The sequence below is a fragment of the Coregonus lavaretus genome (genome assembly GCF_964263955.1).
Source record: "Coregonus lavaretus genome assembly, chromosome: 18".
NCBI classification, from domain to species: Eukaryota; Metazoa; Chordata; class Actinopteri; order Salmoniformes; family Salmonidae; genus Coregonus; species Coregonus lavaretus.
The window spans coordinates 34,290,548-34,317,981 of NC_140005.1; the positions used below are offsets into that span (position 1 = coordinate 34,290,548).

Below are 27,434 nucleotides of genomic sequence, written 5' to 3' on the forward strand. Positions count from 1 at the left end.
AGCAGAGCATGAAAGGAACTGCTTATGGATTTGCATGTGAAAGTACCCAGTTGGCTTCCCTAAGTATAAATTAAACATTCTCTGGCAGCCCTACAGTTACTAATTCCTGTTTCTGTCCTTTCTTTCTTTCTTCCTTCTGCCCTGTCCTCCCTCCCTCCGTTCATCCATCTCTCCCGGTCTGTCTCTCTGCAGCTGATTGAGAACGGCCCTATCAACTGTAGGATCTAGCTGTTATTCACCATGAACGCCGCTGTGTCTCCAATGGCATGTGAGGCTGCCTCGCCCATGATCACCTCCGTCACGCCCACCCTAGAGTCCAGCCCAAAGGAGGAGGAGGCAGGCCTCAGCCCCAGCCAGGGTGGTCTTTGTGGGGAAGGTCTGGCCCAGGAGAGGGACCTGGCCTGGAGGTATCAGAACAAAAAGCCTCCTCCCTTGCATACAGGGGCGGACTGGAAGGTGGTGCTGCACCTGCCTGAGATCGAGACTTGGCTGAGGGCCACTACTGAGAGGGTCCGGGAACTCACATACTCTGTCCACCAGGACTCAGTCAACAAACACGTAGACGTACATCTAGTGCAGCTTAAGGTGAGTGGGCCTCCACACACTATATACTCTCATCTCATATTCTGGTTTCAGACGGCCTAGTAGCAAGGAACTACCCTGGGCCCGTGATCACAAAGTGTCTCAGAAAAGCAATGCTGATCTAGTGTTGATTTTCCCTTTTGAATAAGATTATATGGACAGGGAGGACCTGATCCTAGATCAGCACTCCTACTCTGAGACCCTTTATGAATATGGGCCCTGGTCCCAGATCTGTTTGTGCTCTCTTGGTCCTGAGGTCGTTGTCATTGCCAGACAACAGACAGCGCAAACTGATCTGGGACCAGGCTAGCAAAGAACACCGTCAAATGCAGAATTGTCCAACATCATTTGCCAGTATAATGACCCTGTAGGAGGAAGATGTGATTAGATGTAATGAGGGGAGCTGTACCATGTCAGTAGCCTTGGAGCTGGACTGATCTGTCGTTGTGACTTAGCGAGGTAAGGAGTCACATTCAATACTCAGGTCCTAAATGACACCCCTTATAGTGCACTTATTTTGACCAGGGCCCATAGGGCTGTGGTCAAAAGTAGAGCACTATGTAGGGAATAGGATGCCATTTGGGACGTAGCCTCAGATCAATGTTGAGAATCCCTTCTCCCTCCCACCCCCAGCACAGCACAGCAGGGCAGAGGCCAGTCCAGGCTGGGGCTGTGGATGATGTGTGCTGATGATTTTGCAGATAGCAGCTATTTTGAAGAAAGTTTTACGTGCAATGATTGTTATATGTGGTTGTTTTATCCGCCTTAGTTGAATGCATTGATTGTAAGTCGCTCTGGATAAATGACTAAAATATACCTGTGAAAGTAGGCTACTGGGCAGATCAGTGACTGGCTGATCAATCAGCCAATGGTCTTATTGGATTCAGTTAGAAGGTCATGGTGGACCAGCCCTCAGCCCTCTAATTAAACAGGAAATGGAGGAACATAATTAGTTCAGCCAGCTTCAAGGCACTGGGAAGTCTCAGTGTGAGTCTCAAATGGCACCCTATTCCCTAGTGCTCTACTTTTGATCAGATCCCTATGGGCCCTGGTGAAAAGTAGTGTACTATAAAGGAATAGGTTGCCTGTCTGAACACATCCTCAGTGAAGATGGTGTGGTACTGTGAGATGGCAGAATGTGTTTTTAGAGAATTGGGATCAGTTTGGGATGAGATGCTCAGTACTGAAACCCTCTTAGTGTAAACAGCAAACCTCTAGTGAAGTAATGATGTGAACGTATGTTCTCGTAGAGTGCATAATGTCAGAAGTCTACACTGTTGACTTGTTTCCATTACACTCCCGGATGGTAACAAGTAGAGAAACTGCTTACTAGTGTACTTCTCAACATGGTGATATAATGTACAGTATATCCAGTCTGTCTTTAGTCTGTGTAGTAACTCTGGTTCAAATCAGCATGTGCTTTTAGCCAACTCCCCTGACTATCATTGTCATACCATACTAATGCCATACATGTACAGCAAAACAGCGATAGTCAGAGTAGTCAAAACACATTCAGATTTGGGACCAGGCTTAGTGTATTGTGAGAACAGGACAGATAGACAGACAGACAGCTGGTAGACATTGACAGGTGCTCCTGTAATTGTTGTACAACTGGAACCACCGGTCTGTCTCTCTCCTCTCTGTGTTGATATCACAGACAGACAGACAGTGTTGAAAGCTCATCTGTGGACTCTGTGATATATATGGCTACCTCAGGTTTCTGTCAGTGTGCTGCTCACTAATACTCCTCAATAATCACCTCAGCGTAAGACGCCATTTGCTACACCACAGACTGCGATGATGTAGGCTTATAATGGTATGAAAGGTGCTAATAGGTGGACATTACTTTTCTCTTTCAGCCTCTGTCCTCTCAATCATAATAGACCATCTTCAGAGGGAGCCTTGTCACTCTGTGAAGACTGTGAATTAATGATGTAATGTCTCAAGTAGAAAAGATGCCTGATACTGTGTCTGTGTACACAATACTGAGGTGTTTTCGTTCTTAGAAAATATCTGAATTTCCACCACATAATCACCATGAAGTGATGGATCATAGGTAGGCTACTACATTTACCTGAAAATAGCCTGAAGGAGGATTATGGTAGATTTGGTTACATAAGTATACAATATTCTATTTATTGATTTAACAAATTATGGTTGCCTTAGAATAGTGTTAATGGGGAGAACAGCATTGCACCTGTGTTATAGATGGATGTGGGCTCTGGTCAAAAGGGATTTACCATAGGGCTCTGGTTTAAAGTAGTGCACTATATAGGAAATAGGGTGCCATTTGGGATGTATACTTTGTCAATAGTGTGCCTGTATGAAGGATCAAAGGCAAATTAAAGGACCATGCCTAAATTGTTCAAACTGTATGAACCCTTCCATATTCCCTCCATAACCCTAGTCTTGGATTATGTCATCCCTATTCAGCTTGAATGGACAAATGGCCATCTCTTTGATCAATGCACTGATTAGGGCTATCTTTGACTATTAACTTTTAGTTCTACAGTTGAGTTGGTCCTTTGTTCAAATGCAGTCTTTGCGAACAGTTTTAATACAGTGGCTAATGCTGGTGTTTATTTGTAGATTAATTATGGTAGAGAGAGATACTGCATGAAGGCTCTCCAGTGGCTAACTAGCTAACCCCTGAGGCTTAATGCTGTGCTGCCTGGCTGCCTGGCTTGCTGCCTGGCTGCCTGGCTGCCTGGCTGGCTGCTTTATCCTCGTCATCCCCACCTGCTGAGATGTTCCCTCTAATCACTGGGCATTTTTGAGATTCACATCATAGATTATCATTGAGGCTTGTGCTGCGCAAATGGGAGAGGCCCATGTTACTCTGATAATACAGTGACAGCGCTCGAGATTCACTTTCATTTATAGAGGGTCCGCACAAAAAAAATAGCTTAGAATATTATTTTGCTTTTTTATTCTATTTTAAAAACAAAAGTTTTGTCAGTGTGTGTGTCTCATACAATCATAGCTAACATTGAGACTTCTGCTGCAGAAATGGGAGAGGGGCGAAACAAACAGAGAGAGTGGACGAAGCTAGGTAGTCTCCCTGGTGTTGTGAGGTCTTTATATAGCCCTTCCTTTCCTCTCTGCTGTGTTGCTGTTTCTGGATAGTGTGAATAAAACATGCCTTTGGCGTGTCAGAGAGAGAGAAGGCTTCCTGTTAGGGCACACAGACACACACTGCAGCGTCATCTCTAAGAGCTTTCACCACTCCTAAGGTTAGCTCTGTTTACGGCCCAAAATACTCACAGGGAGAAAGAAAAGGCAGTAAGAGAGAGCGTGTGTGTGTCTGTGTGCGTGTCCGTGTGTGTGTCCGTGTGCGTGTGCGCGTGTGCCCCATTTGTCCTGTTAGTGCTGCTGAGTCATCATGTATTCCAGTTATTGGACCGGTCAGAGAGGCGTAGTCAGTCCGACTGTCCCAACCTTCACGTTGACCTTTGGCATTATAAAGGACACACTGGTGACCTGAAACTTTGGACCCGTCTCAATCACCTTCCCCAACCTTTCAGTAGATGGATAGTCTAGCTGAACTCGCTGCCTGGGTCTGAAACGGCACCCTATTCTCTGTGTAGTAACATTACTTTTGACCAGGGAATGGAAGTAGTGCACTATATAGGGAACACGCTGCCATTTCGGATGCACCCATGCTTGCTTACAGACCTCGCCATTCTCTAGCTGAAGCTGTGCATTGTCTGTCTGGAGAATGCTGAGCATGTGACATCCTGAGTCAGTGTCTGCTCCCGTCTCAGAGTAGGATCGCTGATCTAGGATCAGTGTTGCCTTTCACGTCATAATGAATAAGACAAGGAGGACCTGACCCTAGATCAGCACTATAAGACGCATTGTGGATACAGGCCCTGGTTGTGCAAGTGAGTGACTGATTTCTTTGTTGCTGTGGTTGGCTTCCTATGAGAAAGTGACACAGACAGGCTGACGTATTGCCTGGCCAGGGCTCCACTGCCTCTCGCTCTGTGTGTCATTGATAACACTGTGTTCCCAGCCAAATATTTTCTCCTCAAACAAGAGTACAATGGTCTTGTTGCTCTCAAAGGTGTCTTACAACAGCGATGAAGACGTTGCGTTGTTGATATGGTATGTGTTTCTTGAGGTCACCTGTAGTGGTGAAACTAGTATGCAGTTATGAAGCTGTAAATATATTGAGTAGAAGTTGTTTAAATTAGCGTTGTGGTTCAAATGTAGATTGCGGGAATTGAGGTTGATCTACTGTTTGATCTTGAGACAATCAGAAATGATCCAAGTCATGCGTTTCTCTTTAGAGGCGTTTCTCTAGCACTATCTTTCTCTCTCTCCCACTCTCAGCTGTTATAGAGGATGACATCATGTTTTTTCATCTGCCAATCTTGTTATTGCCTCAGTATGTCTTCTTTCCTCCTCTCTGCCTTTCAGTCAAATCCCTTAAATCTCCCCTCAAATATACCTCAATCTATTTCACATGTACCACTAGAACCCAAGACCTGACCAACATCTCCACTGTAATGAATATGCTGTAACAACATCTGTAACCTCCCGAGTGGCGCAGTGGTCTAAGGCACTGCATCGCAGTGCTAGCTGTGCCACTAGAGATCCTGGTTCGAATCCAGGCTCTGTCGTAGCCGGCCGTGACCGGGAGACCCATGGGGCGGCGCACAATTGGCCCAGCGTCGTCTAGGGGAGGGGAGGGAATGGCCGGCATGGATGTAGCTCAGTTGGTAGAGCATGGCGTTTGCAACGCCAGGGTTGCGGGTTCGATTCCCACGGGGGTATGAAAAAAAATTATGTATGCACTCACTAACTGTAAGTCGCTCTGGATAAGGGCGTCTGCTAAATGACTAAAATGTAAATGTAAACATCAGACACAGGACATTCTGTTATCTGCATTCTGGGGACCATTCCTTTTTCTAACTGGGTCTTTCAGGATGCGCTTGTCTGTTGTGATACCATGTCTGTTTGGAATCATTGGTAAAGTCTGCCATCTAGTGGGGTTTGGTGGACATGTTACAATGTTATAATATTCACTTTGAATCGTTCCAGTAGGTGGCACAGCTGAAGATAAACAGACAATTGATTTTGACTGTTTTTAAAACTTTACTTTGAATTTTTTTTGCTTGAAATAGAATCATGTGTACTGTATCTGAATTGACTGAATTTTATTGTACACAAATAATGTTGGTTCTGGAATGTTTGTTGTCCACTATTGTTTATATGTAGATCTCAATTAATAATTATAGCACAAAGATGCCCATTTCATCATTACATATCTAATGTTCTCTCCTGAATTTGACCCTTTCTAGCATTATCCTTGTGACTGTTTAAAGGTCTGCTAAAAAGACTACGTTCTAGCATCTATCCCCATCTCCATCCCAGCCTGCGCTCCCTGCATCTGCCCTTGTCTGCTGTCTATTTTTAGGAGGCCTGTGGCCCTCTGTCTTAGTCCTGACCTTGCCATTGTATCATGGCAGATTTATTAAGTTATAACCATGGGACATAGACCCTGGTGGAGCCAGCCCTAACCCTGTCAGAGAGACAAGGGCTCAGGACATAAAGACTGCACTTATGACAGTTATGATAAAGATACAAGGAAAGGATTGAACAGAACTTGACCCTCTGCATATAACTAGAGTGAGTGGACTACTTAAGCAATCTGTTATGCTACTCTATAAACAAGACATGACATCAGTGTCACTACGGTGATGGGTGAGAAATGAAGGAGGTTGTTACTAGAGTGATACATTGAGTGTTTGGAGAGAATTCTGCTGTTAATGAAGATAATGTGACTGAAAGGAAGTCGATGTTTAGACTGCCCTTAGCTGTTATATAGCTGTTATATAGCTGTTATATAGCTGTTATATCACCCGGTCTCAGTAATAGGGCCTTGCTTAGACCTGGCGACTGCACGTAGCAGCTGCACGTATGGGTGTTGTGTGTGTGTGTGTGTGTGTGCGTGTGCGTGCGTGTTTGTTAGCGGTGTTAATGTGAAGAGAGAGAAACACAACTGTGACACAGCCTAGTAATGTGATCACACCCTTTCCAATACACACACACACACACACACACACCGGCGCAGACACATTGAGACGCCTCAGTGGGGGGCAGTTCAAACTCCCTCAGCTTTATTTATACTCGAGGATCAGTGTTCAGCGAGGTGGCTTGCAGCTGTTTGTAAAACTGTATTTCTAGTGATGAAATCCCAGCGCCGCGGAGAATCCCAGGAATTCAACCATCTCATGTCTCATCTCATGTCTCTCTGCAACAAGTGGGGTGTGTGTGTTTTTGCATGCATATCTGGCTTTGTGAGCATGTGTGTGCTTCCATTCGTGTGTGTCTCTATGTGTGCGTGGCTGGTATTGCTGGTAAAGGCTACTTTGTGGAGTTTGGCTAGCTACATACCTTTACTTAGCCACCAGAGGCAACATTAACACCCTGTAAGGTGCAGGCTCCACAAAGGAAAGGCTACGTTACAGCGTAAGCTGTGAATACTGAGGGCGCCGATGGCAAGAAATGTGGTAATAATGTTATTTGTAATTATAAACTGGGTGGTTCGAGCCCTGAATGCTGATTGGCTGAAAGCCGTGGTATACCACAGGTATTTTTACTCTTTTAATTACGTTGGTAACCAGTTTATAATAGCATTAAGGCATCTCAGGGGTTTGTGGTGTATCAAATAAAATAAAATAAAATAAAATGTTATTGGTCACATACACATATTTAGCAGATGTTATTGTGGGTGTAGCGAAATGCTTGTGTTTCTAGTGCAGTAATATCTAACAATTCACAACAATACACACAATACACACAAATCTAAAAGTAAAAGAATGGAATTAAGAAATACATAAATATTAGGACGAGCAATGTCGGAGTGGCATAGACTAAATACAGTAGAATAGAATAGAATACAGTATATACATATGAGATGAGTAAAGCAAAAATATGTAAACATTATTAAAGTGACTAGGGTTCCATTATTAAAGTGGCCAGTGATTCCATGTCTATGTATATAGGGCAGCAGCCTCTAAGGTGCAGGGTTACATAACCTGGTGGAAGCCTCCTAGTGATGGCTATTTAACAGTCTGATGGCCTTGAGATAGAAGCTGTTTTTCAGTCTCTCGGTCCCAGCGTTGATGCACCTGCACTGACCTCGCCTTCTGGATGATAGTGGGGTCAACAGGCAGTGGCTCGAGTAGTTGTTGTCCTTGATGATCTTTTTGGCCTTCCTGTGACATCGGGTGCTGTAGGTGTCCTGGAGGGCAGGTAGTTTGCCCCCGGTGATGCGTTGGGCAGACCGCACCACCCTTTGGAGAACCCTGCGGTTGCGGGCGGTGCAGTTGCCGTACCAGACGGTGATACAGCCCGACAGGATGCTCTCAATTGTGCATCTGTAAAAGTTTGTGAGGGTTTTAGGTGCCAAGCCAAATTTCTTCAGCCTCCTGAGGTTGAAGAGGCGCTGTTGCGCCTTCTTCAGCACACTGTCTGCGTGGGTGGACCATTTCAGATCGTCAGTGATGTGTACGCCGAGGAACTTGAAGCTTTCCACCTTCTCCACTAACCCATCAATGTGGATAGGGGCGTGCTCCCTCTGCTGTTTACTGAAGTCCACGATCAGCTCCTTTGTTTTGTTGACGTTGAGTGAGAGGTTATTTTCCTGGCACCACACTCCCAGGGCCCTCCTCCCTGTAGGCTGTCTCGTCATTGTTGGAAATCAGGGCTACTACTGTTGTGTCTTGATGATTGAGTTGGAGGCGTGTGTGGCCACGCAGTCATTTGTGAACAACAGGAGGGGGCTGAGCACGCACCCTTGTGGGGCCCCTGTGTTGAGGATCAGCGAAGTGGAGGTGTTGTTTCTTACCTTCAACACCTGGGGGCCCGTCAGGAAGTCCAGGACCCAGTTCCACAGGGCGGGGTTCAGACCCAGGGCCCGAGCTTAATGATGAGCTTGGAGGGTACTATGGTGTTGAATGCTGAGCTATAGTCAGCTATATTATGGCTAATATACCACAGCTAAGGAATGTATCCAGGCACTCCGTGTTGCAGAACAGCCCTTAGCCGTGCTAAGAACAGCCCTTAGCCGTGGTATATTGGCCATATACCACACCCCCTCAGGCCTTATTGCTTAAATATAGCATGTACAAAGATTGCTTGCACAAACCTGCCATGTAGGATAAGAGATGTGTGCTGTTGCCTTCTACCGTTTTGCATTAACTTCTTTGCAAAGTTATGCAACAACATTTGAAACATGTGATTTAACAAACAAGGACTGGAATCACAGGGCAATAGAAATGACTGACTCCTCAGATACCCTTGAACTCCCCCTACACCTCTGCTACACCCTACCCACTGCCCACTGTGGCAGCTGCACCCACTTGGCAGGGGGGGGTGGGGGGGTTTAACTCAGAGAGGAGGGTGAGGTCAAAGCCTAAAATAGCCCCCCTAGTGTTGTGAGAGGGGAGGGAGCCCAACCCTGTCCTCTTCCAGTGAGAGATTCAGGTCAGTTTGGATAGAGAGAGACACTCACACCAACCAGCACCTTCTACATGAGAGACAAGCTCTGATACAAGTAGTCAGAGATACTGAACACAGCTAGACAGTACTGTTTGACTTTGCTTTTAATTAAACTTTTATCAGAATAGTGTAGAGGAAAACCCGGAGACTATCTCACGTCTGTGACAGGTAAGGCTGGCCAGAACTGTTGGATTTGGACAATATGTGAAGGAATTGTAAATGAATGGGTTGTATAACCACATGGTCTTTGAACAGGATGTGTTTTGTAAAGAGACCTCTGGACAATGTTTGAGTTGGAATGGTCAGATAATCTTGATAGAGGTTACTGTTTTTGGGGATAGTTAACATTATCGCAATTGCAGTGGACTTTATACTAGTGAACAAAAATGTGTGTGTGTGTGTGTGTGTGTGTGTGTCTGTTTGGTGTGTGTGTGTGCTTTTGTCATCAAAGTCAGTCATGAGCTGCACAGTGACAGCAGTACTATACCTTTAAACAGCAGCAGTGAAATGTCATGAGTTTCTTTTAAGTAGCTTCAATTATTCAACATCTTTTAAAATGCTAACCAGAGCCCTAGGGTATTTATTCACTTTGAAGGGTTGCCTTTAGTTCATTATGTTTTGTCTGTTATCTTGTGAATATAAATCTGCTGTGTATTGAAGATCCTTACATAACAAATTGCATTGGATTTGTATGTCTTTTTACAGTGAGGGAAAAAAGTATTTGATCCCCTGCTGATTTTGTGCTTTTGCCCACTGACAAAGAAATGATCAGTCTATAATTGTAATGGTAGGTTTATTTGAACAGTGAGAGACAGAGTAACAACAAAAAAATCCAGAAAAACGCATGTCAAAAATGTTATAAATTGATTTGCATTTTAATGAGGGAAATAAGTATTTGACCCCTCTGCAAAACATGATTTAGTACTTGGTGGCAAAACCCTTGTTGGCAATCACAGAGGTCATATGTTTCTTGTAGTTAGCCACCAGGTTTGCACATATCTCAGGAGGGATTTTGTCCCACTCCTCTTTGCAGATCTTCTCCAAGTCATTAAGGTTTCGAGCCTGACGTTTGGCAACTCGAACCTTCAGCTCCCTCCACAGATTTTCTATGGGATTAAGGTCTGGAGACTGGCTAGGCCACTCCAGGACCTTAATGTGCTTCTTCTTGACCCACTCCTTTGTTGCCTTGGCCGTGTGTTTTGGGTCATTGTCATGCTGGAATACCCATCCACGACCCATTTTCACTGCCCTGGCTGAGGGAAGGAGGTTCTCACCCAAGATTTGACGGTACATGGCCCCGTCCATCATCCCTTTGATGCGGTGAAGTTGTCCTGTCCCCTTAGTAGAAAAACACCCCCAAAGCATAATGTTTCCACCTCCATGTTTGACGGTGGGGTTGGTGTTCTAGAGGTCATAGGCAGCATTCCTCCTCCTCCAAACACGGCGAGTTGAGTTGATGCCAAAGAGCTCGATTTTGGTCTCATCTGACCACAACACTTTCACCCAGTTCTCCTCTGAATCATTCAGATGTTCATTGGCAAACTTCAGACGGGCATGTATATGTGCTTTCTTGAGCAGGGGGACCTTGCGGGCGCTGCAGGATTTCAGTCCTTCACGGCGTAGTGTGTTACCAATTGTTTTCTTGGTGACTATGGTCCCAGCTGCCTTGAGATCATTGACAAGATCCTCCCGTGTATTTCTGGGCTGATTCCTCACCGTTCTCATGATCATTGCAACTCCACGAGTTGAGATCTTGCATGGAGCCCCAGGCAGAGGGAGATTGACAGTTCTTTTGTGTTTCTTCCATTTGCGAATAATCGCACTAACTGTTGTCACCTTCTCACCAAGCTGCTTGGCGATGGTCTTGTAGCCCATTCCAGCCTTGTGTAGGTCTACAATCTTGTCCCTGACATCCTTGGAGAGCTCTTTGGTCTTGGCCATGGTGGAGAGTTTGGAATCTGATTGATTGATTGCTTCTGTGGACAGGTGTCCTTTATACAGGTAACAAACTGAGATTAGGAGCACTCCCTTTAAGAGTGTGCTCCTAATCTCAGCTCGTTACCTGTATAAAAGACACCTGGGAGCCAGAATTCTTTCTGATTGAGAGGGGGTCAAATACTTATTTCCCTCATTAAAATGCAAATCAATTTATAACATTTTTGACATGCGTTCTTCTGGACATGCGATATTGCTGTATCACACAGTAACGTATGCTGTGTTAGCTGGAGGTGAACTGCTGTTGAAGGACTTACCAGTAGATACATTTTATGATCCTTTCCTGATATTTTTACGTATTCCATATTCCCCTGTGACCAGTACTGTACTGTATGTTTATTTTGGAGTTGAGTGGAGCCCATTCCGGGGGGATCGATGGTAGCGGTGCGTTGGCTATGTGTTTGACCTACATTCAGAGATGACATATTATTTAGAGACCAGGAAGCACCAGAGCCAAGATACCGCTGGCACAGGAACCACACCCATGTTCTGTTGTTAGACCTGTTGTTATGGAGACCCTGCCTGCTTGCCTGACGCTGTGTGTAGGACAGGTCAAGAGCATGTTCAATAAAAATGTTTCCTGATTTAAACGGAGTCTCGGGCTGTGGCGGTCATGGAATTTTGTCAGCTGGTTATTGTCATGCAAAAGACTGCCAGTCTCACGGTAATTGACCATTAATTAACATAAACATGTTTATAATCTCCAGGCCTCCATTCATACAAGCCTTTGGAACATCTACATTTAAAAAAGTCTAATAAATCAATTTATTATACACTATCACAATAAATCCATTATTTATTTTAGTCAGGTCTAAAGAAACATTATGATGTGAAGAAAATGTATTTCAGAAGAACAGAATATGAGTAGGCCTACTGTAGGCATATGTTATCTGGCTATGCTCCATGCTATAGGCTGTAGGCTTGTTCATTTAGCTGACAAGATATAAGTCCTGTGTCATTATTTTATTTTATATGATTTTATAGTAAGAAGAATGTAATTGAACTTATATGAATAAAATAGAAAGGATATTTTTCCCATTCTGGAGTGAGTGAAGTGAAGTGGCTATGTTGAGCATAAAAGTGATCATTTGAAACAGGTCCTATACGCTAGATTTACAATTATTTGGCAACTTTAGTTGTGAATGATACAAACCTTAGAATGTCTTAGAAATCAAAACATATATGGGCTGCATGATGGGACTACAGGCTATTGATGATTTGAGAAAGTCGCAAAAAACCTTCCACTCTGATGTAAACAACTTTCAGTTGTTTCCTGGTAGGAATCTGGTCTGGTGTTAGGGTAGGAGAGCATCTGTCAACGTGTTGGGTAGGAAGGCATCTGTCATAGTGAGGCAACAGCTGATTCCAACACTGTCCCCAAGTCTCACCCCAGGACTGGGCGAGGGGGTAAAGGTCAACCAGAGCCTGACTAAACACATGCTGCCAAACGTGTGCTGTGGTGCTGCAGTAGAAACTCATTCATTCAATATCAGTAATATCAATACTGTAAGGAATTCTCATCCAAGATGGCTGCCATATTGAAACCCCTTAGAACAAGGCTCTGGGGTGAAGTTGGCCCAAGGTACAGGTCTAGGGTGAGTTTCCTCTCCCCAAATCCTAACCTTAACTGTTAGTGAGGGAATCTCAAAATTGACTCAAGATCAGTGTCTAGGGGAAACTTAACCCTAGTCCTTGAACTAGAGGAAAGATGAAGTGGAAGTGGCTCTCTATGAGATGAGATGACTCAGCAGTATTTTGAGCAGCAGAGCTGAGGATGAGAAGAGTTTTTAAACTGTGGTGGAGCCCAACTGTCTCCGTCTGGTTTTTAACGGTCGGTCGTTGGGTGGCTGAAATTAGTCTCTTAATATTAAACGGCCCTACCCATCCCAGCCTGGATTATGCCCTCAGCACCATGGTGACAGGGTGGGAGTCAGGCAAGCTTAGACAGACACTCTTATCCTGTTCCTGAGATAGCCCAACCACACTGCAGGCTGTCTGTACAGTATTACCCTGGGTGTCACTGTACTGACATGCTGTCAGAATCCTGCATGTGTGCTGGTTTCCCCTTAGTTTCATATCAAATATCATTAATCGTTAGCCTGTAATAAGTAAATGGGGCAGACTTGATGACTGAGATATGAACATAAGTATTGTGTATGATGGTGTTGTTGTAGTGTGTAAATGGCCGAAGGGAATATATTTATTCAGTAACTTTTCAGTGTTCAGTACAGTATGTGAATCCGTTTCTCCTTTCGTCATTGCTACAGTATATCCACTGTCTGGTACTGTCTATACAGTACAGAGGAGGCTGGTGGGAGGAGCTATAGGAGGACAGGCTCGTTTTAATGTCTGGAATGGAATAAATGGAATGGTATCAAACACATGGCAACAACGTGTTTGACTTCGTTCCATTCATTCCATTCCAGCCATTACAATGAGCCCATCCTCCTATAGCTACTCCCACCAGCCTCCTCCGATACAGTATGAGTCTGGCTTGACAGTCCAGTCCTGGCCAGGCTGGGCCAGCAGCTGTGGTAGGGAGGGGCTGGGTGGGACGGGGTCAGTTGTCATGGAGTTGTCATTGTGCCGAGACCGACCAGTTAGGTCCAGATCAGACGTGCTGTCACTGGTACAGTAGTGGAATGACTCCGCCTTATAGCTTCATTGCAAAGAGTATAAGTAATAAAAAATGTAAAAATGTTCAATGTCAAAACTTGTGCTCATAACGTCGTTCTACAGTTCAGTTTACAGGCCGCACATTTGGGATTCACGCCCTGTGAATGCTGACTATGTCCATGCAACCATGTTGTCAATACTAACCATGAGCCACCTGCTTTAGGGTCTTCTCTTCAGGAAATGGTTAGCATTGGCTAAGAGTCATATGCTACTGTGGAAGTGGATGGTGCCATCAGTAATGTTAGGCCACGGTTGTCTATGTGTTCTCAAGGATATCTATTTTCATGCAATGTGCACTATGTGTAGATAGAAATACTCCATCCTTGTGAATTTGACTCATATTTTAAACATGGAACTTATGACTTAATCATCACCTGGTTCTGCTTTTACTGTACTGGCAGTGGCACTCACAATCCTAACATGTTTCTCTGCTCCGTGTTGAGTCTGATAACTTGACGTTTATTTAGAGAGTTTGTTGTTTGTAGTTCAGCATATACAAAGACTTATCATCTCTGTAGGAGATGTCAGGATTGCGTTCTCTCTGGTTCTCTTAAAAGATATGTGACATGCCGAGCCCACTTCAGGGTGCGTACACAGGCAGCCTATAGATACTTTGATTGAAATGTGTAAGTTTGCATTGCTTGAAAAAGTGAGCTAACAGTTATATTACAGTGTCGTTATTCCTGTGTAATTACATCTGTAAGTAGAGTGTAACAAGTATTGTGATACATAGTAATAACTCATTGTTATACTGTAAGTTTATTTTGAGTTTATTTTGTAGTTCAGCATATAAAAACACTTGTCTCTGTAGGAGATGTCAGGATTTATTTCTCTCTGGTTCTCTTAAAAGATATGTTATCATAATCTAAAGATTGTTTATCCTCTCTCCCCTGTCTATGTGTGTCTCCATGCGTGTCTACGTGTGTGTGTGTGTGTGTGTGTAGGACATTTGCGAGGACATCTCGGACCATGTAGAGCAGATCCACGCGTTGCTGGAGACAGAGTTCTCCCTGAAGCTGCTGTCCTACTCTGTGAACATCATCGTGGACATCCGCAGTGTCCAGCTGCTGTGGCACCAGCTCCGTGTCTCTGTCCTGGTACTGAAGGAGAGACTGCTGCAGGGCCTCCAGGACTCCAACGGAAACTACACCCGACAGACAGACATCCTCCAGGCCTTCTCACAGGACCACAACCAGGTAAATAATACACACAACCTCTGGTACAACACATGTACTACTACTGTACAGTTACACAACTATAGCTAGCCTGAACTACACCCGACAGATTGATATAGGCTACACAACCCTGGCATGTACTAGTCTACGATACACATGACAGCTTTTTTGGGGGGAGGTTTCAATGATTTATTGAATAAGCATAAGCATAACGAACACTTTATTTGAACAGTGAGAGACAGAATAACAACAAAATAATCCAGAAAAACGCATGTCAAAAATGTTATAAATTGATTTGCATTTTAATGAGGGAAATCAGTATTTGACCCCTCTGCAAAACATGACTTAGTACTTGGTGGCAAAACCCTTGTTGGCAATCACAGAGGTCAGACGTTTCTTGTAGTTGGCCACCAGGTTTGCACACATCTCAGGAGGGATTTTGTCCCACTCCTCTTTGCAGATCTTCTCCAAGTCATTAAGGTTTCGAGCCTGACGTTTGGCAACTCGAACCTTCAGCTCCCTCCACAGATGTTCTATGGGATTAAGGTCTGGAGACTGGCTAGGCCACTCCAGGACCTTAATGTGCTTCTTCTTGAGCCACTCCTTTGTTGCCTTGGCCGTGTGTTTTAGGTCATTGTCATGCTGGAATACCTATCCACGACACATTTTCAATACCCTGGCTGAGGGAAGGAGGTTCTCACCCAAGATTTGACGGTACATGGCCCCGTCCATCGTCCCTTTGATGCGGTGAAGTTGTCCTGTCCCCTTAGCATAAAAACACCCCCAAAGCATAATGTTTCCACCTCCATGTTCGACGGTGGGGATGGTGTTCTTGGGGTCATAGGCAGCATTCCTCCTCCTCCAAACACGGGGAGTTGAGTTGATGCCAAAGAGCTTGATTTTGGTCTCATCTGACCACAACACTTTCACCCAGTTCTCCTCTGAATCATTCAGATGTTCATTGGCAAACTTCAGACGGGCCTGTGTATGTGCTTTCTTGAGCAGGGGGACCTTGCGGGCGCTGCAGGATTTCAGTCCTTCACGGCGTAGTGTGTTACCAATTGTTTTCTTGGTGACTATGGTCCCAGCTGCCTTGAGATCATTGACAAGATCCTCCCGTGTAGTTCTGGGCTGATTCCTCACCGTTCTCATGATCATTGCAACTCCACGAGGTGAGATCTTGTATGGAGCCCCAGGCCGAGGGAGATTGACAAGTATTTTGTGTTTCTTCCATTTGCGAATAATCGCACCAACTGTTGTCACCTTCTCACCAAGCTGCTTGGCGATGGTCTTGTAGCCCATTCCAGCCTTGTGTAGGTCTACAATCTTGTCCCTGACATCGTTGGAGAGCTCTTTGGTCTTGGCCATGGTGGAGATTTTGGAATCTGATTGATTGATTGCTTCTGTGGACAGGTGTCTTTTATACAGGTAACAAGCTAAGATTAGGAGCACTCCCTTTAAGAGTGTGCTCCTAATCTCAGCTCGTTACCTGTATAAAAGACACCTGGGAGCCAGAAATCTTTCTGATTTGAGAGGGTGTCAAATACTTATTTCCCTCATTAAAATGCAAATCAATTTATAACATTTTTGACATGCGTTTTTCTGGATTTTTTTGTTGTTATTCTGTCTCTCACTGTTCAAATAAACCTATCATTAAAATTATAGACTGATAATTTCTTTGTCAGTGGGCAAACGTACATAATCAGCATGGGATCAAATACTTTTTTCCCTCACTGTATCCCAGTCGCTCCCCCTCCCCACTCAGGCCATTCCCAGACAGTCCTAGCTAAAAAGCTATTTTTGTTTATTTTTTACACTTTTTATGGAAAACTATTACAGTAAGGTACTTAATTGTTACCCAGAAATGATTTGATATTGAGATAAAAACATCTGCATTGGGGCTTTAAAGCTTCTCCATCCCTGGAAATAGTTAGCTAGTTGACTATCCATCCACATCGCTCTGGCCAAACGCCACGCCCACTAGCGTTTCTTCTCCAGGATGAGTCTGGATTTGCTTTCCTCCCTGACGTCTTGTAGAATGCGAATACATTCTGATTGTTCTGATTGGTCCCAGAAACCGATGGGTTGGGCTAGAGACGGGTTACACAAATCATGAATAACGTCATTTGCTTCGATACTCTGATTGGTTAGAGATGATCCAATCGCTTATGATTTTGTTTTGTACAACAACTTTTGACATCAGCACAAACTACTTCTAGGATGTCAGTTTCAGACTGAATGTATGGAGCGATCGATAGAGCAGTGGAATAAGATAATATTTACAGGAATGACTAATCATGTTCATCTCTCTGTAACTGGTCTCGCTCCTCAGTGTAGTTGGTCATGAGGAGAGACATCCTGTTTTCTCTCTGGCTGATGTCCTTGGAGTAGTAGTAGGAGCGTAGTCCGATGAAAGCGATCAGTATCAGAACACTCAATAGCCCCTGTCCCACCACAGCCGGGGAATAGCACCTCACCCCTCCAGACTCGGAGGGAGTTGAACCCTGATTCTCTGGCCCACTCTCTGGTGACCCCAGGTTCACCTGACTGCTCCTCGTGGTGTCAGGATTGGCGTACACATTATCTCTATCTTTTTTAATCATACTCTGTATGAGCGTAGGTTTTTGTCTTTGTCTGGGGTATCTGTCCTCTGTCCTCTGCTATGTAATCAGAGCAGCATCTTTATACTGTTTCGTTTCACTCGATGAGGAACTTAATAGTGTTTGTGGGTGTGTGGTTTTCTTGTGAAAGTGATTCAGTGATTCAGCCCTCACCTTTTTTCTCACAGTTCGTGAGAGAGCAAGACAGGATTTTGGAGACTTTGATAGGCTAAGCTTTCAGTTTAGGAGACTAAGCAGGGGTAACATTTTCCATCACTGCGACGGATTTCCATTATATGGATTCTGGAGAGGTCGTTTTTGAGATAAGGATAAAAATCTATCCGCAATAAATAGTCTATAATGCGCACCACAGCAGTGCTCAGCTCAGACAGCGGTATGTAGCCTACTGGCGCCTGGCCGCTTGAAGATGTTCTGGGGTGGGGGGGGAGCTGCAGATCATTTTTGTCTGCGGGGGCTGAGGATAATCTGTCTCTGCTCATACAGGAGTAATAAAGGCCTAGTGCACTTATTTGGTGGGATTTTTATTTATATGCAGTGCATTTGGAAAGTATTCAGACACCTTCCTTTTTCCACATTTTGTTACGTTACAGCCTTATTCTAAAATGGATTAAATAAATAAAAATCCTCATCAATCTACACACAATACCCCATAATGACAAAGCAAAAACAGGTTTTTAGATTTTTTTGCAAATGTAGAAAACAACAACAACTGAAATACCTTATTTACATAAGTATCCAGACCCTTTGCTATAAGACTCGAAATTGAGCTCAGGTGCATCCTGTTTACATTGATCATCTTTGAGATGTTTCTACAACTTGATTGGAGTCCACCTGTGGTAAATTCAATTGATTGGACATGATTTGGAAAGGCACACACCTGTCTATATAAGGTCCCATAGTTGACAGTGCATGTCAGAGCAAAACCCAAGCCATGACGTCAAAGGAATTGTTAGTAGAGCTCCAATACTGGATTGTGTCGAGGCACAGATCTGGGGAAGGGTACGGAAACATTTCTGCAGCATTGAAGGTCCCCAAGAACACAGTGGCCTCATCATTCTTAAATGGAAGATGTTTGGAACCACCAAGACTCTTCCTAGATCTGGCTGCCCGGCCAAACTGAGCATTCAGGGGAGAAGGGCCTTGGTCAGGGAGGTGAACAAGAACCTGATGGTCTCTCTGACAGAGCTCTAGAGTTCCTCAGTGGAGATGGGAGAACCTTCCAGAAGGACAACCATCTCTGCAGCACTCCACCAATCAGGTCTTTATGGTAGAGTGGCCAGACGGAAGCCACTTCTCAGTAAAAGGCACATGACAGCCCGCTTGGAGTTTGCCAAAAGGGACTCTCAGACCATGACAAACAAGATTCTCTGGTCTGATGAAACCAATATTGAATTCTTTGGCCTGAATGCCAAGCGTCACGTCTGGAGGAAACCTGGCACCATCCCTACGGTGAAGCATGGTGGTGGCAGCATCATGCTGTGGGGATGTTTTTCAGCGGCAGGGACTGGCAGACTAGTCAGGATCAAGGGAAAGATTAACGTATCAAAGTACAGAGAGATCCTTGATGAAAACCTGCTCCAGAGCACTCAGGACCTCAGACTGGGGTAAAGGTTCACCTTCCAACAGGACACTAAGCACACAGCCAAGACAATGCAGGAGTGGCTTCGGGACAAGTCTCTGAATGTCCTTGAGTGGTCCAGCCAGAGCCCGGACTTGAACCCGATCGAACATCTCTGGAGAGACCTGAAAAACTCCCCAAAAACAGGTGTGCCAAGCTTGTAGCGTCATACCCAAGAAGACTCAATGCTGTAATCACTGCCAAAGGTGCTTCAACAAAGTACTGAGTAAAGGGTCTGAATACTTATGTAAATGTGATATTTAAGTTTTTTTATTTTAAAGAAATTATCAAACATTTCAAAAAAACTGTTTTTGCTTTGTCATTATGGGGTATTGTGTGTGGATTGGTCAGGGGGGGGGAAACAATTGAATCAATTTTAGAATAAGGCTGTAACATAACAAAATGTGGAAAAAGTCAAGGGGTGGGAATACTTTCCGAAGGCACTGTAATTTGAAGTCAATCCACAATTTATTTTGGACTAATTTGATAATGACTGTCAATGGCTGATGTGGATGTGGTGTGGAGTCAGGCGCAGGACACAGAAGCTTAGTCCAACAGACTTTACTGGACAGAAACACGACAATACAAAAACGGACCTCAACAAAACGGAGGCGAGCGATTACGCAAACTGTGCATAAATAAAAATAGATAGGAGAAAAATACACAGCACCAACGGACAGGCGGACAATAACACACAATCTCACATACACAAAGCAGGAAACTTATAGGTCACATAATTAGACACAAATGGACACAGGTGCAACAGACAGACCAAACCAAACAAACATCGAAACATCCAACGGTGGTAGCTAGTACTCCGGGGACGACGAACGCCGAAGCCTGCCCGAGCAAGGAGGAGGAGCAGTCTCGGCCGAATTCGTGACAATGACTTTAGATGATTATGGTATGCACAGGTGAAAATTAGTTCACTCGTCATGTGAGAAGGTGCTATATCGGTCTCTTGATGGGGGGTAGAAAATAACTGGACCAAAAGACAGGACCGTAGTCATAAAACATGAGTTATTGTAAAGGGGGTGAACTTTAATCACTATCTCGGCGGCATTCTCTCTTGTGAGTCTTCTGCATTTAGGTGGGAACAGAAGCCTTCAGTCAAATATCAGGACGTTTGTGGTTAGCTTCTCGAAAATTGCAGCTTCATATTTAGTACTTCTGTAAGGGTCATGTCTGGTACACAGTGTGATGGAAAATGACTGTATCAAGTGTAGACAACACAGGGTCAGTAGTTAAAGCAAGTTTAACTAAGGTTGAGTGTCTGAGCAGGCCTTATTCATTGATATGATTACACAGAACAATGAAAGGATGTGTGTGTTCACTGGGTCTCCTGGCCTGTCCACTGGACATGCTGTTCTCTTCAGTCATCCACTGGACATCCTGGCCACTACAATAGGCTAAGCTTTTGGTACATTTCAGTTTAGGAGACTAACTCCCACACACTGAGTGTACATAAAACATCAGGTAAAAAGAGAGAAACATATTGTGTTGCATTGATTTCAGTTGCTGTGGTAGCTGATGTGTATAATGTTGAGTCATCAGCGTATGTAGACACACAGGCTTTACTCAATGTGAGTGGTAGGTCATTAGTAAAAATGTTAAAAAGTAAGGGGCCAAGACAGCTACCTTGAGGTATGCCAAACTCTACCTGGTTTACGTTAGATAGGCTTCCATTAAAGAACACCCTCTGTATTCTGTTAGATACATTACTCTCAAGCCACGATAAAGCCATACGTTTTTTCAGCAGCAGACTGTGATTGATAATGTCAAAAGCTGCACTGAAGTCTAACAAAACAGCTCCCACAATCTTCTTATTATAAAACTATTTTCTGCCAATCATCAGTCATTTGTGTCAGTGCCGTACATGTTGAGTGCCCTTCCCTATAAGTGTGCTGAAAGTGAGTTGTTAATTTGTTTACTGTGAAATAGCATTGTATCTGGTCCAACTATTTTTTTCTCCAAAAGTTTGCTAAGGAAGCTGATTGGTTGGCTGTTAGAACCAGTAAAGGGTGCTTTGCTATTCTTGGTAAACGGAATGACTTCTGCGTCCCTCCAGGCATGAGGACAGACACTTTCCTGTAGGCTTAGATTGAAGAGATTAGTCGTTCCACCTCAAAAAGCACAAGAAAGAGGATCTCAGATTGTTCTGAAATAATGTATGTAGTTAGAAACAGATAAGATTAGCATTCCAGAAACATTATTTTGTTGAAAAATCAATGTTGAGAAATTAAGCTAATTGATTGAACCCAAATTGGCCATTTCACTTTTCATTTTCAGCACCATTTAGTGGTCAGAACCTGGTACTATCAGGATGTATGATATAAACCTAACAACTTCAATAACTAATTACTCTGAACAGCGGGGGGAAACATCACCAAGTTCACAGAAAATACATTGCATAAATTCACAGAAAATACATTGCATAGGTTGCAAGGTAAACAATTCTCCAAGCTGCAGCTTCATATTACTTGTCAAACATAGAGCACTGATACTGCATACTGGCCATTGGGGTGTGCTTGGTGTGGGGGGTCTGTGGGTGGCTTTTGACCATTTATTTGGATTCCTCACTTCTTAATCATTACTAAGAAGAGTTTTGAGCCAAATCTGACGTTGGGTACTATATTTATTGAATATTATATGAATCCTATAAATTGAAATGGCCAATTTGGTTGCAAGCAATTAGCTTAATTTCTCAGATTAAAAATTGACTTTCAATAAAATAATGTTGCAGGAATGCTTATCTTATCTGTTTTTAACTACAGAAACCATTTCAGAACAATCTGAGATGGTGGGTGTCATGGCTTACTGAAATAAAATGGATCGACCCAGATGGCAAATAGGAGTGGCAATATAGTCCTCTACCATCCTCAGTAATTCTCCATCCAAGTTGGCAGTACAAGGGGCCTCATTTATCAACGTGCATGCGCACAAAAAATACTCTAAACCTTGCACGCGCCAGTTTTCCCAGAAAGGTTGGTATTTATCAATGTTGAATTTGACGGGAAAGTATGCATATCACCCACGCAAATCTCATAACATGCGTGCGCACAACTTCGAGAAAGGTTGATCAACTGTATTGCAAGCAAATAGGCGTATTGTTTGTTTGGGGGAAATGGAAGGTGTTTGATGCACGGGAATGATAATAATGTTAGGCTAATAAAAACATTAAAACGTAGGCCTAATGATAAAACAGATTGATTTGCCATTGGTAAGGAGATCGCATAGCAGTATGTCGTCTAATATGTTTATTTTACTTTTATTATATAGGCCTAAATCATAATCATATTGCAGGACATCTCTCCTGACATAACTGGTTAAAATTATTCCGGCTACACAAAAAAATTGTAGGCTAGCATTGATCAATCGCTCATTCAATAGCCAAGCATGCTTGACAGTATGTGACAGTATGGGTAGGTTACAGTATTGCTGTGCGATAGGATTAGGAGCGCGACATCATAGCCTATTTAATTTCAGAGCCTACACCAAGGCAGGAGATAGAAACACGATCATGTATTGATAAACATAATATTGAACAACAATTCGTCTTTTGCATAGAAGTGTGGGCTGTAGCATTTACTTATAAATTGTTAGAAATTGCGCGGCCGGTGTTTGGCACTCGCTAGGCGGCATGCATTTGTAGTTTGGAAAAGTCACCGCATCATTCTGTCCACACCTCTACAAAAATGTGATCAAATTTGCCATTGTTTTTTTGGAACTATCATGGCCCAGTCCAACATCTCAAACTCATACATCAAATGAGGGTGTTTTTGTTACTATAAAAGGTGAATGCAGGGCGTTTTCCAGGCAAGGTTGTAGCACTCGTTCACGACTGCACAAATATAATATGGCTCTGATTTATCATTGAAAACAATTGTACACTGAGTATACAAATCCAGGTGAAAGCTATGATCCCTTATTGATGTCACCTGTTAAATCCACTTCAATCGGTGTAGATGAAGGGGAGGAGACAGGTTAAAGGAGGAATTCTAAGCCTTGAGACAATTGAGTCATGGATTGTGTATGTGTGTCATTCAGAGGGTGAAGTGCCTTTGAATGGGGTATGGTAGAAAGGGGTATGGTATTAGGTGCCTGGCCAGGCGCACCAGTTTGTGTCAAGAACTGCAACGCTGCTGGATTTTTTACGCTAAACAGTTTCCCATGTGTATCAAGAATGGTCTACCACCCAAAGGACATCCAGCCAACTTGACACAACTGTGGGAAGCATTGGAGTCAACATGGGCCAGCATCCCTGTGGAACACTTTTGACACCTTGAGTCCATGATGTCCTTAATGTTTTGTACACTCAGTGTATATATGTTGCTTGCACAGTTTGATAAATCCATAGAGGGAGAGGCGAAGCGAGAGGGATAACTGGGCCCAAAATCTGTCTTTTCCAGCAGGTGGTGTTTTTTGTTTCTTTAGCGAGGAACTTTTGTATGGAGGTCAATGAGTGTCACATTTTAAATGAGGCCCCAGGTGGTTTGTGATTATTGATAGACAACAATAAATGTTTTTGCCTCTTCCACACTCACTTTACAGAATAAAAAAAATAATGCTTGCTTTCATAATTTGGTCAAATATTAAGGTTGAGTTTGTTGTTGGGATGTCATGTCTAAGTTTGCTAATCTTGCCAATAAAAAAGTAATTAAAGTAGTTGGCAATATCAGAGGGTTTTGTGATGAATGAGCTGTGTTCGTCTTTTTGCCTTACATTTAATTTAAGGTGCTCCAAAGCTTTTTACTATCATCCTTTATATAATTTATCTTTGTTTCCTAGTACATTTTCTTCTTTTTTTTTGTTTATTCACTTGTTTGCCAATCGGCTATGCAGCCAGACTTACTGTATTTGCCATGAAACTGAAGGGAAACAAAGTGTCAGCAGTTAAAGCAAGTTTAGCTAAGGTTCAGTGTCTGAGCAGGCCTTATTAAATTATATGATTACACAGAACAATGAAAGGATGTGTGTGTTCACTGGAGCTCCTGGCCTGTCCACTGGACACGCTGTTTTCTTTAGTCATGCTCTGGACATCCTGGCCTCTAGGCTAAGCTTTTGGTAAATTTTAGTTTAGGAGACTAACTCCCACACATCGTGTACATAAAACACCAGGTAAAAGGAGAGAAACATTTCGAAAAAAATAAAAAATCGCCATGTTACACATCAATGCTTCTGTCCATCCAATGTCTGTTACATAGAGAGTGCAGTGCACACCACCCTGTGGCCCATGCAGGAATTACTACTCACTACTGATGACTCCATGGATGTGGAATATGATTTACTGTAGTATAATGTAGACTCTTTGGAGTTTCTTATCTTTTATGTTGGAAAACACAACCCCTTTTGGTTTATTTAAAGTGGCAATCTGCGATTGATACATATATTGATACATATATACAGCCTTTGATTATTGAATGTAACTTATAAATCCCTCATGAGCTTAGTTCAACTGTCGTACCCCATCAGAACCCAAAATATAAGCATGTTTTACTCCATGTTTGTAAACAATGCAATTGTAAATAAACACTGTATAGCTTCAAAACGTGGTTAAAGCTATCATTTTGATCTCATGGATGGTCAGTCCTTGTATCCATATCTTTGTCTATGAATGTGGGAGTAGTTACATTTCTCCAGCCCCATCCCTCAGCTGTTTGTTGTTTGAACTGCAGATTGTCCCTTTAAGGCATTGTAACTTGAATATTCAGAGTTAACTTAAGTGGAGTGTTAATCATATGTTTCTCCCCCCCCCAGGCTCGCCTGGACGCTCTGACAGAGGTGGACGACTGTGGCCAGCTGACCATTAAGTGCAGTCAGGACTACTTCTCCCTGGACTGTGGCATCACAGCCTACGAGCTCAGCGACTACAGCCCCAGTGAGGACCAGGAGGGTACCAGGGGACCGGGCCAGGGCCAGGAGCCCCGCTCTAGCTACCCCGGGCTGGAGAGAGACTTCCCAGAGCTCATCCAGAGTGTGGATCTGCTGACCATCACAGTCAAGCAGAACCAGAGCCAGGGGGCCGTCCCAGAGCAGGAGGAGGCGCCAGGGACCTCCATAGAGAGACTGAAAGACACACCCTCTAGCACAGGAGAGGACAACAATCCTGCACCAGGGCCCACAATGCTCTGCGGCACGTCCCAGAGTGAGAGCACTCCGCTCTCCAAGCGCCCCCTCCAGGGCAGCGTGAGTAACGAGGTGTCCCCCACCCAGCCCTCCCTGCCTAAGAAGCTCATGTACCTGGAGGGAGAGACTGAGACCAGCCTCAGCCTGAGGAGGTCCACCCTGCCTCCATCTCTTCAGTTCCAGGCAGACCTGAGCCGGAGCACCCCCTCCCTCTTGGACCCTCCGGACCGCTCCAAGTTCTGGCTGGAGCTGGACGCTGTGTACCCCAGCAACGCCAGCCAGTCCTACAACAGCCTGCATGCAATGAACGACAGGAACCTGCAGGCCAGCAGACAGAGCGAGGCTGGAGGGTACCAGAGACAGGGGGGCCCTGCTGGAGCTCACATCTCCCTGCAGAGGAGCTCCTCAGAGGCAGGGCAGGGAGGCCACTTCCCACAAGACCTCTCTCCCTTCCCCATCCCCTTCTCAGGCACTGGGGAATGCAACAGGGGCATTGATGATCCACAGACAGTCAGAGACACAGACAGCCCCCTACCTTCTCCCATGAGGGAGCCCTTGAACCACGAATCACATGACGAGGCCTCCAGTGAGGACTCCAGTCCCCTCACCAAAGCATCCGACTGGATCATCCAGCGCCAGGGTCCCCAGGGGCCCCATCTCCACCACCAAGCCCAAGCCTCAGCCGAGGATAGCCCTAACCCCAGCGAAGAGCGGTGGTTCGGGTCAGATGAGTTCTTGGCTCTGCCCGCCCAGCTGAAGAAGACAGAGATGTTGGCTATGAAGCTGGAGACCCTTGCCAAGGCGTTGCCCCAGAGACCCGGCCACCAGGGACACCACGAGTCCTTCCAGGATGTGGACGACTGGGAGCTGACTGAGGTCAACTCAGACTGGGAGGGTGAGGGCCCGGGCAGCCCCAACCCCCCTCTTGGCCTCCCCGCCCTCCAACAGCCCTACAAGAGGCCCTTCCGGGTGGGGATGGAGCGTTTCTCACCCACCTCATCCAGCGACATGGCTCCGTCCCTGGATGAGAGCCTTGAGTCGGGCCCCCTCAGTGACCTACTGTCTGAGGACGAGGCCTGGAGCTCCGGGGAGAGTAGGATGAGAGACAACAACAGGGGCTGGAGCTCCGGTGAGACCAGAGGGAGCTCTACTGGCTCCAGAAGGAGAGACACCAACAGGTTACCCCTACAGCCCACCACCACTACCATGGCCCCCCACATAGAAACACAGTGTAAACCCCTTATCCAACAGTTACTGGATGACATCCAGCACCATGACAACCACCCAGACATATGGGGCAAGATAGAGGTAAGGAGAGCCACAGGCTCTGTCACATACAGTTTTACTATGATGTTGTTGTTGTTTCAAACATTGGTTATTCTAGTGCCTGAAATGTACAGTAGATGGACTCCAAAGTGAATGTATTCCCTAAATCATTCCTGTTCATAATGATGGTGTCTATATGAATTCAAATGTCAGCACATATTGTCCCATGTGGCTCAGTTGGTAGAGTATGATGCTTGTAATGCCAGGGTTGTGGGTTTGATTCCCACGGGGAAGCAGTACGAAAAGAGTGTGAAAATATATGCACTCACTACTGTAAGTCGCTCTGGATACGAGCGTCTGCTAAATTACTAAAATGTAAAAAATAATATTCAAAGGTCAGTTCTTAACTGACAGGTGCAGTATTGATTAAGTGATTTATGAACAGATCAATCATTGCTGCCATCCTGCATATGGTAATATGACATTAGTATACAAGGAAAGGTTTCCTCCAATGTCAGACTGAGAATTGAAGTTATTTTGCCAGGTTTGAATACCTACACATCAGAGGAGATGGTTTAACCTGCTTTTGAGGTTCATTCAGCAAATTGTTGCCAAATCGAAAGCATACTGCATACCTGTATCTTCTGATCCAATTCTTATTTGTACATTCAGAAATAATCAAACTTGACAGCAAAGCCGGCCAGCACATCAAAAGCTTAGTGAAACACGTTGCTCTGTCGTCTTCTCTCTACTCTCACATAGAGTAGCCTCATAGAAACCACTAACCAGTGCATTGCGACCTTCCTTCTCCTGCCTGCCTCTCATGTTAATGTCTCCCATCTATGTAATTAGACCATTAGGTAA

General features: G+C 44.4%; 1 protein-coding gene across 1 annotated transcript in view; it reads left to right on the plus strand.

The window, feature by feature from the left end:
• Positions 1 to 240: 240 nt before the first annotated feature.
• LOC311145639 (A-kinase anchor protein 6-like) overlaps positions 241 to 27,434 on the plus strand; it is a gene marked incomplete at its 5' end in the record, with an annotated part of 103,497 nt that continues 76,303 nt past the window's right edge. Inside the window, 3 exons of the mRNA XM_084181906.1 lie at positions 241 to 585; positions 14,709 to 14,960; positions 24,936 to 26,612. Coding sequence (XP_084038032.1) covers positions 241 to 585; positions 14,709 to 14,960; positions 24,936 to 26,612 — 2,274 coding nt within the window. The remainder of the gene's footprint in view (positions 586 to 14,708; positions 14,961 to 24,935; positions 26,613 to 27,434) is intronic.